Here is a 14603-nt window from a genome sequence, read left to right as displayed (position 1 = left end):
GCGTACTAAGATCCGCACAATTGGTTAGTCACATACTGGGAGCCATGCATTGAAAAGGAGAGATTGTCACTATAGAACAAGTCCAATTGGGTATTGGGGTAAGGGTTCAACTGTAGGTTGGTATAAGGTAATGTGATTCTTTTACTTGTAACCGCTTGTTTTGATAATAGTGGATTATCGGGAGTGATAACCTTAAAATCACTTAGTGGGGTTTTTGCCGTGTAGGTTTTCTCCATTTGTAAACAAATCACCGTGTCAATTTATTTTCCGCTGCATTTAGTTTAATTGGTGATTTGTTTGTATTGCCACGTATTTTGTATGTTAATTTGATTAATTAATAAACTTAGCTAATTAATCAATTAATTCATCACAAGGGGTCAATACATTCTTAATTTATCAATAAGAACAACATGGAGGGTAAGGTTATGGGTTCAAATTCAAAACCCATTGGGTGTGCATGTAACTTACTAATCAAAAGGAAAAAAAATAGTGAGGTTGTGGGTTCAAAACTCACTAGATTTATGAATAACTTACCCCAAAAAAAAAAAAAAAAATCATAGTCTAATTGCTTTGCTAGAATTAGATGGTCTAAAATCGATTACTATGGGCGGGATCAGATTTATTTATTATTTTTTTTTGTAATCCAAGTTAGTGATAGATTGAGTATTTGTTAAAGATGTGTTTCTCAGTTTCAAGTTTTTATAACTACATAAAAATTTTCAATTCATATTTTTGCATACATATGAATGCAAATTTAACTCAAAATCTTTAACTATACCTGCAGTACCTTATTTGTTATAAAATTGCCCATGCCTTGCAATACAAATACCTGCAGTTTCCCTAAATGATGATGGTAAAATAGTTGTTGTGTCAGAGGAAAATGGAGGAAAGCTAGAAAAGGATGCTGTTAATAAAGAGAGGATGAAACTGACGCTAAAAAGCATTCCTATTCTCACTAACATGCGTACTTCACAAGAATTATATATTGGCAGACCCCACTGCAGAGGAAGAGTCCATCATGGAAACTGTTGTTACTGTGGTTTTGGATTCTTCAAGTCAACTTGTTTCTCTTTACAAGCCAGGTGGACCAATTCTCGCCTATACATCTGCTATCCAGGTTAGATTTCACCCTTAAAAACACCTTTAAAGGATCCATCAAAAATGCCAATGTGTTGATTAATTTTAGTATGTTCCAAACTTTGGTCCTACAATATACTTAGGGTCCGTTTGGATACAGCTGAAAACTGAAAACTGAAAAACATTGTAGCGAAATAATTTTTAAATGTGTGAATAGTATCGTGGGACCCATTTTTAATGAAAAAGTTGCTGAAAAGTGAAATTTGTGGATCCATGAACAGTACACGATGTGCTGTGATTGGTCCAAAAAAATTTGAAAAGTCAAAGTTTGCGGCTACTATTCATTGAACAGTGCATGAACAGTAGCCGCAAACCCAAAACGCATGAAAAAAAATGAAAAACGCAGACGCAGGATTAGGCGAAAACGCCCAATCCAAACGCACTCTTAGTTAAACCATAACAATTATAGCAGAATGCCTTTTTTTTTTTTTTTTGATTGTGAGGTATATGATCATAATATATCTAAAACTAAGATTGTAAAAAGTGGTTGATATTGATTCCATCCTTTTGTGAAATCAAATTGGAACCCAGGACTCGATACGTTGTTGGAAGTTTTGAATTATTAGACCTTCGTGTAGAAAAGGAATTAAAATTTTGAAATGGCTGGGAAAAAAGTTATGATGGCGTTATACTTGATCAAATTCTGAACTAATCACCCCCCATTCCCCTAGCAAAAAAAGAAGAGAAAAGACTCAGTGGAGACCATTTTTATACTGGTTTATCCAATTTATGCACAATTGTTCCAAGGAGCATATATCAGTAGATATTAGCCAATGCACTTTCAACATTGACCTGTGCAAATACAAAGAAAGTTATTAGTTGAATGCTGATGATGAAGAGTTGTTGTTGTTTCAGGATTGTGTTGCATTGACAAGGCAAAGAATGAAGGAACTACAAAAGATTTTAGATGAAGCCAATTCTAGTATGGAGGTTGATTAGTGCAGTTAATGAGTTTGGCTGTTCTCTTCCGCAGCTATATTTATTTATTCTTTGTTTTTGTAGTGACATTGTTAAATTTATAAAATTTAAAAATAAAAAATTTGAAAGGTGTCTTCATTTTTCTTTTTATCTTGGTTGCACAAGTGGAAGAGTTTGTTCTTTGCATTTTGAGAGAAATCGTGTAACATTTTTTTATTCTCAAGGGTAAATCAAATGTGACTTTCATAAAGAAGCCCACCTATCACTTGTAATATCTCTTCCATTCTACTTAGTTAATTGCCATTGACTTCCATGTTTGAATTACGACTTCATTAAGGGCTTCTTCTCTCCCTCTCTCTCTCTCTCTCTCTGGGATAAATAATTGCATAATTGAAGGGTTTTTTTTTTTTTTTGTTTGATAGTTCAATTTTCACGAGTGGGAGAAGAGGGATTTAAACCTTTGTTCTCATAAAAGAGAACAAGCAGAGCCATTGGGCTTCAAGGCTCTTGGAAATCCATAGATACCTTTTTTTTTTTTTTGGTTGTAAAATTTAGTGTTCCTTCCCTTTTATTATTATACTAGTCGCTAACTCGTGCGATACACGGGAAAACTATTAGAAAATAATAAAGTATGCATATATTAAAAGACAATTTAAGTTCATGTGTGCTTGCAAGAGATATATTAAAAGCCTTATCTTTGAGACTAAGAACTAATGTAAACAAACTAACCTTACATAAAACAAATTTAAAAAAAAAAAAAAAAAAAACATAAAACTGATGTCACGGGAAATTCAGCCACATAGTAGTAATATATAAATCTCTTAAAACCTAAACCTAAACCTAAACTTAAACTTAAGGACTAAATATTTATGCGCCTTCTCTTGCTTTCCTGATGTATTTGGTTAAAAATATAAAACTGATGTCACAGGAAATTCAGCCACATAGTAGTAATATATAAATCTCTTAAAACATAAACCTAAACTAAACCTAAACATAAGGACTAAATATATAAACAAACTAACCTTACAAAAGCTGAACTTTATAAGCTAAAATCTATACCGTGGGTTGTAGATCTTGAATGCTATACCGTGCGTTTAGGGCTTTCTACATCTGGAGAGAGAGAGAGAGTTTGCAGAAACCAAAAAAAATCTCTCTATAACTTAAGAAACACAAAATACTAAAATCAAAGAGATAAAATTTTCAAATGACAAAATATTATAGATAATTTAAAAGAATTTTGGTTTAATTCTTGAACACTGCAACTCCATAAAATTCATACTAATAATAATATTTTATGATAGAGCAGTTAGAATTTTGGTTTAATTCTTGAACACTGAATTGGAAATTGATTATATGAGTATTCAATGGTGAACAAAGTACTATGTATTAATTAATATATAAACAAAACTAACCTTACAAAAACTGAACTTTATAAGCTAAAATCTATACCGTGCATTGTAGATCTTGAATGCTTTAGGGCTTCCTACGTCTGGAGAGAAAGAGTTTGCAGAAACCGTGGCTTTATATTTCTTAACTTGAGGGGGGGGTAAGGTTGCTAGGGTTTTGTAGATCTTGAATGCTTTAGGGCTTCCTACGTCTGGAGAGAGAGAGAATTTGCAGAAACCGTGGTTTTATATTTCTTAACTTGAGAGAGGGGTAAGGTTGCTAGGGTTTTGAGGGGTTATAATTTTTATTTTTTTTTATTTTTTAAATATTGTGCTGACGTGGAAAATTGTAATGCCAGCAAAGGTTTCGGTTATATATATATATATATATATATATATAGATTAATAAAGACAATAAGTACTTTGGGGGTCAAAACTTAAATAAATTAAATTAAAAAAAAAATAGAAAGGAAAAAAAAAGATAAGGTTAAAGATCTCTTACTGTTGGATCTTGATGGAAATGTTTGCAGTCTAGACAGGGTTTAAAACTTCTTGATGTCTGATGCAATTATGAACTAATTGATAAGGTAGCATATAAGAACTAATTGATAAGTTAATGTATAAGACATGATTTAAAAAATGTAGAGTATAAGAAATTAGGGATTATTGTTTAGAGTATTGGAATGAAAATAATAATTTTAGAGTATTGTTTTCTTCCCTTGTTTGGTAGTTTAATAGGGGGAATGGAAAGTTCGTTTTCTTGTTTGAGAGTTTAAGTGAGAGAGAATGAAATGGGTAGGAAAGAATACACATTCCTCTCTATTCTCTTAAAACCTTAAAGAGCCATTTGGTAACGTTGTTCTAGTAATGTTGTTTTTATTTTTTGAAAATATGTGTGGGTGAAAAAGTGTGTGGAAATGAGTGTAATGTTGTTTAAAAACTGAAAACATATTTAAATTTTCATTCCCCCAAAATTAAGAGCAATTGGAAGAAATGGAATTAGATATAGTGATTTTTTTTACTAAAACTCTCAAAATACCCCAATATATTCAACCGTTTATTCTAAAATAAGGGGCTAATAGTAATAGTAATATGTTACTCCCAAACAAGGTTACTTACATTACATTCATTTCTATTCATTTACATTCCTTTACTTTTAAACATCCAAACAAAGTTACTTAATTTCATTCTATTCCATTCATTTCTCTAATTTAAATACATTTCATTCCATTCCTTTATAATTATTTCATTCTATTCTATTCCCTTATGAACTCTCAAACGGAATCTAAATGAATTTTTTTTTTTTCATAACGCACTTATATAATGCAAACATTCTGAGAAAGAAAATAAAACCAAAATCTTGGACATCTCTGGGTGAACATGCAAGCGCATGCTTGGACATCTTGACATTGGCTATCCTACCAAGCATTTGGAAGAAAGAAGTGATAGAATAATGTGTTAGAAAATGCTTTTAGCTCTGTTTTTGTGTGTGTGGAGAATCATGTTCTTAACTTACTAAATTGGTAGTTCATTGAAACAAGAATGCCTACTATACGTTTAATGCCTCTTTTGCTGGACTAATAATGGGACTAGGGATGGATGCAACCTAAGAGCATCCACATCCGGATTTTATATCTCATCTCATTTTACCATTCCAAAAAGCTACTTTATCAATTATACCATACCATTTTACAATACACCCAACATTCCAACTTTTATTTTCCTATCCTACTCATTAAAATAATATTTTTACACATTAAAATAATATTTCTAAATAATAAAATAATATATCTCACAATTACCATCATTTACAATTCCACACATTATTTATTCTTTCTCTCACTTTTTTTTTGTTCATCAACCACAATCACCACCGCTGCCGCACTACACACACCTGACACCACCACCACCACCACCCCATAATCTACCGTCAACACCAAAAAAAAAAAAAAAAAAAAAAAAAAACCCAATCAGCAAACCCACGCCACCACCACTGACCCAAAACCCACTTCGACGGAGCCACAAACACCCACCCCACCGTCAGCCCACCAGCCACAACCACAAACCCCAGTAGCTGAACCAAAAAAGAAAACACAATCCAACGCCAACACAGCACAGCCACCACCAACAAACCCACAGCCACCATAAAACAAACCCACAGAACACCACAAAACAAACCCACAACAACAAATCACAAATCAAACCCACGCCGATCAAATCACAAATCAAGCCCAAACATCAAAACCACACATTGATCTCAACCTTGTGGCATCCTTGTTGCTTGTGAGAGAGGCTGAGCATGAGAGAGGCTGAGCATGAGATGGAGTGAAAAGTTAAATGGGGCTTGAACGGACCCATACCATGCTCCCCCACTCCTACACCGTCGATTCCCAATCAAAATCCCAAGACCTCGCTTCCTCCATCCTCTCCTCCACCTCACCCTCCCAAATCATCTCCACCTGCTCCTCCATCGATTCTTTCCTGCTCTCTCACTCACCTGACCAAACCCGCCACTTCTTCTCCCTCGCTTTCCCTCCTCTCATTTCCAAGCTCTTCTTCGGCCTCACCGACTCCTCCGCCACCATGTCATCCTCCTCTTCCAAACCCAACCCATCCAACGGCTGGATCGACTCCGTCCTCTCATCCAACGATCCAGATTCCGCCAACGCAGTCTTCTCCCTCCTTTCCCCTTGCAGCATCCTCATCCACTCAATCTCCGCCGTCGATCGCCTCCCTCGTCAAATACGTCTTCCCAATCGAATGGCTCCCGGAGTGGGCCCGGTTCGCCCTTTCCTCCAATAAATTCGCTCAAGCTCTCTCCGATCTTTCTCCATTATTCAATTCAAAACTCAAACACGACCCTATCAAACCATATGTAACTTATCGGAGAGAGCTGGGGTCTGAAGAAAGCAGAGAGCAAATGAGAAAGAGAGAAGGAAGAGAGAGAAAAGAAAAGAAATAAGGAGAGAGGAGAGAGAAATTCCCGGGTTAAAAGTATTAAAAAATTATTATTTTTTATACAATTCAGCTACAATACCATCTTACATTTAAGATGGTACTGTAGCTATATGTCAAAAAAAAATTAGCCTTTTGGCATATGGCCTTCCTGTTGCTGGCGTTTTTTGGGCTTGCATGCCAAATGTTCCTTACATTTAGCATATGGCAAGCCCACTGCGGATGCTCTAATGAGGTAAAACATGTCTTTAAATATGTTAAATTGCATGTTCGTTCCCGCAAAAAGTACATGCTACAGCCTTTTCACTTTCCCAGAATTATAGAAGAAAATTTGGGCTCTAATATCCTCTTCATAAGTGTTTTCACTTTTAGTCCTTGCCTCCTCTCACCCCTTTTTCTCAATAATCAAGTAATATATATCAAGGGTTTTGGTTAACGCGTGTCTTAATGCATTGGTTAAGATTGAATTTTTTATTGTAATTGATTAGCTTTTTTTGGAGTCTCACAACATTTATTTAAAGAAATTATAAGGATTTGGTTAACAAGTGTCTCAAGAAATTGGTTAACGTTGAATTTTTTATTGTGATCAATTAGCTTTTTTTTTTGGGGGGTAGCCTATAATATAAGTCCAAAAAATCTAGAGAGTGCTCACACTTTACCATAACTAATACACATGTGAAGTGGTGATTGGATTGATCTTCACAAGTCCATGTGTAAAAATCCAAGCACACATTGACAAATGTACAAGTTATGTCAAAGTGCATTGCAACATTTGTGACCATAGAATAAGGCGTAAAAGTCAATTAAAGTAGCATAGTATATGCTTATTTGCTTTGGATGCTTGTTTTACTTTTCAATGCAGTGAAACCCAATAAATTCCTCCAAGTGCATTGGCTAACAAAATCCATACTTTTATTTGTTGGTCCATGAGTCCGTCTGTGGAAGTTCTTTCACTGCCATGCATTCAAACTATCCGTGTAAGATCCAAGTTCTAACGGAGTGAGAAATGTCCAAGCAGGAGCCTCGAATTTTAGTGGGCTTCCTCATGGCTGTACCATGTTTTTGTTTAGCCCAATGACAGTATGCACTTCTTTATATCTCTATGAGTATGAGGCCCAGAGAGAGAGAGACTGAGTGAAACATAAACATTAAACAGTGTACTCTTCATTATATCTCTATCTATAGGGTCGTAGATTGCTTGGCTTCAAGCAAGGCACCTGGTCCCATAAGTATCACAGAAAATATCAACTCCTTTTCGATGAGAAACACAAACTCAAAAACAAGAATCTTTGTACAAGTAAAAGCCGAAAAGGCCCACCGTTGAAGTGAAAGAAAAATCTTGCCAATTCATCCTTTTTCTATCATCAGTACCATCATCATCCACTCTGCTTCTCATGGGTAATCCACTCTAACCAATCAAAATCCAGGAAACTCCATCATAAAGACACTAATAGATAGGCAAGTAGACCACACCATTGCATTGCCTCTCTCTCTCTCTTCACATCCTGCAAAGCAAACTCAACCTCAAAATTAACTCACACACTCTATAGACTCCTACACCACCCATTTTGCCACGTGCCACGTGTTCCTCACTCCACCACTAACCATAAAAACCAACTATTTCATTTCTCAACACCTTTACACACAAAAATATAAACCCAGGACCTTAGCCTTCTTAAGAAAAGAAAAAATACAGAGAAGAGGAAGAAACACTGAATTCGAAACTAAAACACAGGCCACTCCCTTCCTCTCTCTCTCTCTCTCTTTTATCTCCACTATCATTTACAGACACTGAGAGTGAAACCCTTTACTCAATTTTCTTAAATGGCTTCTTTAGTATCTTCACCATTTACGTTACCAACCTCCAAAACTGACCACCTTTCTTCTCTCTCTACAAAGCATTACTTTCTTCACTCTTTCCTCCCCAAGAAACCCCACCAAACCAACCCATCAAAGTCCTCCATTTTAAAAGTAAAATGTACTGCAATTGGCAATGGCCTATTCACGCAAACCAGCCCAGAAGTTCGTAGAATTGTCCCAGACAACAAACAGGGCCTCCCTACAGTCAAAATTGTCTATGTAGTCTTAGAAGCACAATACCAATCATCACTCACAGCCGCAGTCCAGGCTCTCAACCAAAACCAGAGGAACGCTTCCTTTCAAGTTGTTGGTTACTTGGTTGAAGAGCTTCGTGATGAATCAACATATAAAGCCTTCTGTAAAGACCTTGAGGATGCCAATATCTTTATTGGGTCTTTGATTTTTGTTGAGGAGCTTGCTTTGAAGGTTAAGGATGCCGTGGAGAAAGAAAGGGAAAGACTTGATGCAGTGTTGGTGTTTCCTTCAATGCCTGAGGTAATGAGACTCAACAAGCTGGGGTCTTTCAGTATGTCACAGCTGGGACAGTCAAAGAGCCCCTTTTTCCAGCTCTTTAAGAGGAAGAAGCAGTCTGCTGGGTTTGCAGAGAGTATGTTAAAGCTTGTAAGGACTTTGCCTAAGGTTTTGAAATATTTGCCTAGTGATAAGGCTCAGGATGCTAGGCTTTATATACTTAGTTTGCAGTTTTGGCTAGGAGGCTCACCTGATAACCTGCAAAATTTCTTGAAAATGATTTCTGGGTCTTATGTGCCTGCCCTGAAGGGGATCAAGATTGAGTATTCGGACCCGGTTTTATATTTGGATAGTGGGGTTTGGCATCCTTTGGCTCCTTGTATGTATGGGGATGTGAAGGAGTATTTGAATTGGTATGATACTAGAAAGGATGCTAATGAGAAGCTTAAGGGTCCAAATGCACCAATTGTTGGTCTGATTTTGCAGAGAAGTCACATTGTTACTGGGGATGAGAGTCACTATGTGGCTGTGATTATGGAATTGGAGGCAAAAGGGGCTAAAGTGATTCCAATTTTCGCTGGTGGGCTTGACTTTTCAGGGCCTGTGGAGAGGTATTTGATTGATCCAATCACGAAGAAGCCGTTTGTGCATTCAGTGATATCACTTACTGGTTTTGCACTTGTCGGGGGGCCAGCCAGGCAGGATCATCCCAGGGCTATTGAGGCATTGAGGAAGCTTGATGTGCCTTATATTGTTGCATTGCCTCTGGTATTTCAGACAACTGAGGAATGGTTGAATAGTACCTTGGGGCTTCACCCAATTCAAGTAGCTTTGCAAGTTGCTCTGCCAGAGCTAGATGGAGGCATGGAGCCCATTGTTTTTGCCGGTCGGGATCCTAGAACAGGCAAGTATATCTTCCTTATCAATTATTTCTATTGTTGTTGGAATTTCATTTTATTGTTATTGCTTATATAGTCTGATTATAGTTAAGTCATCACCTTGGAAATGCTCTCAGGAAAAAACCAAAAGCAAGTTTTGCTTTTTAAATCAAGTGTAGTATTTACTTCTGAAAACAAGTACAGACTCAGACCCACTCTAACCATAAATTACATTTTATTTTAAATGGTTTTATTACACCAGCTGAAGTAGTTTTATTATTGCCTTGTCTTGTTTCAATTTGACTCAGTACACTCTATCTCAGATACCCTCTTTCTTAAGGGTTAATTAACGATGTAACGTGATTGCAGGAAAATCACATGCTCTTCACAAGAGGGTGGAGCAACTTTGTACTAGAGCAATCAGATGGGGTGAATTGAAGAGGAAATCAAAGGTATATTTGCATTTGTGCTAAATACTCTCTCCCAATAAATAGTGTTTTCCTAGATGGCTTATGGTAACTTTATTATTATTTTCCCTTTTACAATATGATTTGCAAATAATAGAAAACCTAAGTCAGCTTTAAAGAGTTCAAGCCCAGAAAAGCTTCTATGTGTAGTGGTGACTATTTGGGTTTCAAATTTTGAAATCAAAATTACAAATGACTTTGGAGAAAAGTGTTGAAAATAATTATTAGGATGTTGACTTACCAATTAAGAATACTAAGAGTTATTGATGTAATGATGTTGCTCTAGACCTTTGTATCCCACTAGCTTGCTTTCTAATCCATATTTGCTAATAATTTAGCTTATTCATGGGTTTATGTTCACCAATATATATATATATATATATAATTTTGAATTGGCTGTGATGCTTAGTAGTTTAGAGTATGATTTGGATTTTGACAATAGTGAGAAGGATTAACATACCTTTTATTCTGAACTTTATCATTACCTAGAATCCAAATAGTTTCAGTGGACATGCTGAAGATTCCTTTTTCATTTACCTCATCTGTTTCACATTGTAGAAAATCCTTGACTGTTAGATGTTTTGCTTAGAAACTGTACTTCATGATCTGTATTTGATTTGTAATTTGAAACTTCATTCCTTAAGTGATGTTCTGTCTTTTCTATTCTGTAGAGAATGTACTTAAAGGCAATTAGATTTTTGTTTTCCTGAGCTTGTTTTGATAAATACATGCACTGATGCAGGCAGAGAAGAAGCTAGCAATCACAGTCTTCAGTTTCCCTCCTGACAAAGGAAATGTTGGAACAGCAGCCTACCTTAATGTCTTTTCGTCCATCTACTCAGTTCTAAAAGAACTCCACAGGGATGGTTACAATGTTGAGGGCCTACCTGAGACTTCAGAAGCCTTAATTGAAGATGTAATTCATGACAAAGAAGCTCAATTCAGCAGTCCAAATCTGAACATTGCTTACAAAATGGGCGTCCGTGAATACCAAAGCTTAACTCCCTATGCCACAGCATTGGAGGAAAACTGGGGAAAACCTCCTGGGAATCTAAACTCTGATGGAGAGAGTCTATTGGTATATGGTAAACAGTATGGTAATGTATTCATTGGGGTTCAGCCCACATTTGGCTATGAGGGTGACCCAATGCGGCTGTTGTTCTCCAAATCAGCTAGCCCACATCATGGCTTTGCAGCATATTACTCTTTTGTTGAGAAAATTTTCAAAGCTGATGCTGTTCTTCACTTTGGCACTCATGGATCACTTGAATTCATGCCTGGAAAACAGGTTGGAATGAGTGATGTCTGCTACCCTGACAGTCTGATTGGGAATATTCCCAATGTCTATTACTATGCAGCTAATAACCCATCTGAAGCAACAATAGCAAAGCGCCGGAGCTATGCCAATACCATCAGCTATCTGACTCCCCCAGCAGAAAATGCTGGGCTATACAAGGGGCTTAAGCAGTTAAGTGAGCTCATCTCCTCATATCAATCCCTTAAAGACACTGGCCGTGGGCCACAAATTGTGAACTCTATCATCAGCACAGCTAAACAATGTAATCTTGACAAGGATGTGAAACTCCCTGATGAGGGAGAGGCAATCTCAGCAAATGAAAGAGATCTTGTGGTTGGAAAGGTATATTCCAAGATCATGGAGATTGAATCCCGCCTTTTGCCTTGTGGGCTCCATGTCATTGGTGAGCCTCCATCAGCCATGGAAGCAGTGGCAACTCTGGTTAACATTGCTGCGCTAAACCGTCCTGAAGATGGAATTTCATCACTCCCAGATATACTAGCTGAGACTGTAGGAAGAGATATAGAGGAAGTCTATAGAGGGAGTGACAAAGGAATTTTGAAGGATGTAGAGCTTCTTCGGCAAATAACTGAGGCATCACGTGGAGCTATTACTTCCTTTGTTGAGCAAACAACCAATAAGAAGGGCCAAGTTGTTGATGTAGCTGATAAACTGAGTTCAATCCTTGGGTTTGGTATAAATGAACCATGGGTTCAGTACTTGTCTAACACAAAATTTTACAGGGCCAATAGGGAAAAACTTAGAACATTGTTTCAGTTTTTAGGAGAGTGTTTGAAGCTGGTTGTGGCTGATAATGAGTTGGGGAGTTTGAAACAAGCATTAGAGGGAAAATATGTGCTTCCAGGGCCTGGTGGTGATCCAATTAGAAACCCAAAAGTATTGCCAACAGGAAAGAATATTCATGCACTTGATCCACAATCTATTCCCACAACAGCAGCAATGCAGAGTGCAAAAATCGTGGTGGAGAGGTTGATAGAGAGGCAGAAGGCTGACAACGGGGGAAAGTATCCTGAGACAGTAGCACTTGTATTGTGGGGAACAGATAATATTAAGACCTATGGTGAGTCCTTGGCTCAGGTCTTGTGGATGGTTGGTGTGATGCCAATTGCTGATTCATTAGGTCGAGTGAACCGGGTGGAGCCAGTGAGCCTTGAAGAGCTTGGAAGGCCTAGGATTGATGTCGTTGTTAATTGCTCTGGAGTGTTCAGAGATCTCTTTATCAATCAGGTATAAATCCTAACCATCCTTCCCATTTGTGTAGATTCTAACATTAAATGATATAACAAGGGTACACATGGAGCACCAGGTATACCTCAATAATTGTAGAATTGTAGTTTTTGTGAACTAATATACGGTGAATCAGGATTTTGAATCTTAATTCTTACATAAGATAAGAGATATCAATTTACAATTCTTAGTATTCTGATGATATTTTTCTAACAGTGCCATTTAGGTATGATTTTAAATTCTGCGGCACCGTAATTCATGTCCTAACTTGAAATCAAAACCTTGAATGAAAGGGTATCAACTATTTTCTATCAAGACATTATGTTCTTCTCATTCTCTCCTCCCTCCTTTTTTGAACTGTGTTTTACCGTTTCCTGGCAGTCCTGCTAATGAAATTTTCATCAAATTTTTTTTTTCTTCACAGATGAATCTCCTGGACCGGGCAGTAAAGATGGTAGCTGAACTAGATGAGCCAGAAGACCAAAACTATGTCAGGAAGCACGCTCTAGAACAAGCCAAAACCCTTGGGATTGGTGTTCGGGAAGCTGCAACTCGGGTTTTCTCCAATGCCTCAGGGTCCTACTCCTCGAACATAAATCTTGCTGTGGAGAATTCTTCGTGGAATGACGAGAAGCAGCTTCAAGACATGTACTTGAGCCGAAAGTCTTTTGCTTTTGATAGTGATGCCCCTGGTGTAGGCATGACTGAGAAAAGAAAAGTTTTTGAGATGGCTCTAAGCACAGCTGATGCCACATTCCAAAACCTTGATTCTTCAGAGATCTCACTCACTGATGTGAGTCACTACTTTGACTCAGACCCAACTAATCTAGTACAGAACCTGAGGAAGGATGGGAAGAAGCCTAGTGCATATGTTGCAGACACCACCACAGCTAATGCTCAGGTGAGTCATAGAATCTTAATTTATTTCTTATGATTTAAAAAGCATAACTAGACCAAGTGATACCATTAATCGTATTGGTTTCTTGAATTGCAGGTACGGACCCTTTCTGAGACTGTGCGTCTTGATGCGCGAACAAAGTTGTTGAACCCCAAGTGGTATGAAGGAATGATGGCTAGTGGATACGAGGGTGTTCGTGAAATTGAGAAAAGGCTTACTAATACAGTTGGGTGGAGTGCAACTTCTGGCCAAGTTGATAATTGGGTGTATGAAGAGGCCAACTCAACTTTCATTCAGGATGAGGATATGTTGAACAGGCTAATGAGCAAAAATCCAAATTCCTTCAGGAAGTTGGTTCAAACTTTCTTGGAGGCCAATGGACGTGGGTACTGGGAGACCTCTGAACAGAATATTGAAAGATTAAGGCAGTTGTACTCAGAAGTTGAAGACAAGATTGAAGGGATTGATAGGTGAACTGCAAATCAACTGTGAGAAAGTTTGTAAAGTGCAAATTCCAAAAACACTGATAATTTCCTTGAGTTTCTCTCTCTGTAGGGTACATTGCTGTAATTTTGCGGAATGTATGTAATGTGAATTTTTTTATCCATTGCCTAGTGTAATTTAATTCATTTTCGGGGATACAGCCTTCTGTGTGCTGTTGCTATTGCCTTTACATTATTAGTAACAACAAATACTTGGCCATTATCATGATAATATTGTCATTTCTCCTCGGTCTATCAATCCTGAATAGTTAGATTAAGTGTTAGCATCAGACTAGTACAAAAAAGGTGTTTAAATCAGAATTTTAAAAATGTGGCTAGAGTATCACATACCAGAAATATATAAATTCTTGTAATTTCTGCACGAGAGCAGTTGATAATTGATATGATCTAAGCACTGGATATCTGAATTCCTAACAAGTCTTCACCCCTCCTACTCCAACACGAAGATAATTTGAGAGCATTAAGACAATAGCCACAAGCATAGGCTCTTCAACTATGCTACGGTTTTGGTAGTGAAGGAAAGAGGGAAAAAAGAATGGAAAAATGCCATTAAGCTGTTGATGGGGGTATTTGATGCTACCGAAGT

General features: G+C 37.2%; 1 protein-coding gene across 2 annotated transcripts; it reads left to right on the top strand.

Moving 5' to 3' along the window:
* The first annotated feature begins 8025 nt into the window (after positions 1–8025).
* LOC115953396 (magnesium-chelatase subunit ChlH, chloroplastic) lies at positions 8026–14180 on the top strand. Of its 2 annotated transcripts, XM_031071031.1 has the most exons (6): positions 8026–9630; positions 9974–10056; positions 10814–12616; positions 13041–13517; positions 13611–13995; positions 14026–14180. In XM_031071031.1, the coding sequence occupies exons 1-5, from the start codon at positions 8220–8222 to the stop codon at positions 13986–13988; spliced, it is 4152 nt and encodes a 1383-aa protein (XP_030926891.1). In that variant the 5' UTR covers positions 8026–8219; the 3' UTR covers positions 13989–13995; positions 14026–14180. The 2 variants fall into 2 exon arrangements, with proteins under 2 accessions (XP_030926891.1, XP_030926890.1); XM_031071030.1 differs by having other exon boundaries at positions 13611–14157.
* The last annotated feature ends 423 nt before the right edge of the window (positions 14181–14603 follow it).

This window comes from Quercus lobata, chromosome 7 (genome assembly GCF_001633185.2).
Source record: "Quercus lobata isolate SW786 chromosome 7, ValleyOak3.0 Primary Assembly, whole genome shotgun sequence".
NCBI lineage: Eukaryota > Viridiplantae > Streptophyta > Magnoliopsida > Fagales > Fagaceae > Quercus > Quercus lobata.
The sequence above is the reverse complement of the archived record's forward strand: the minus strand, read 5'-3'. Positions and strand labels throughout refer to the sequence as shown.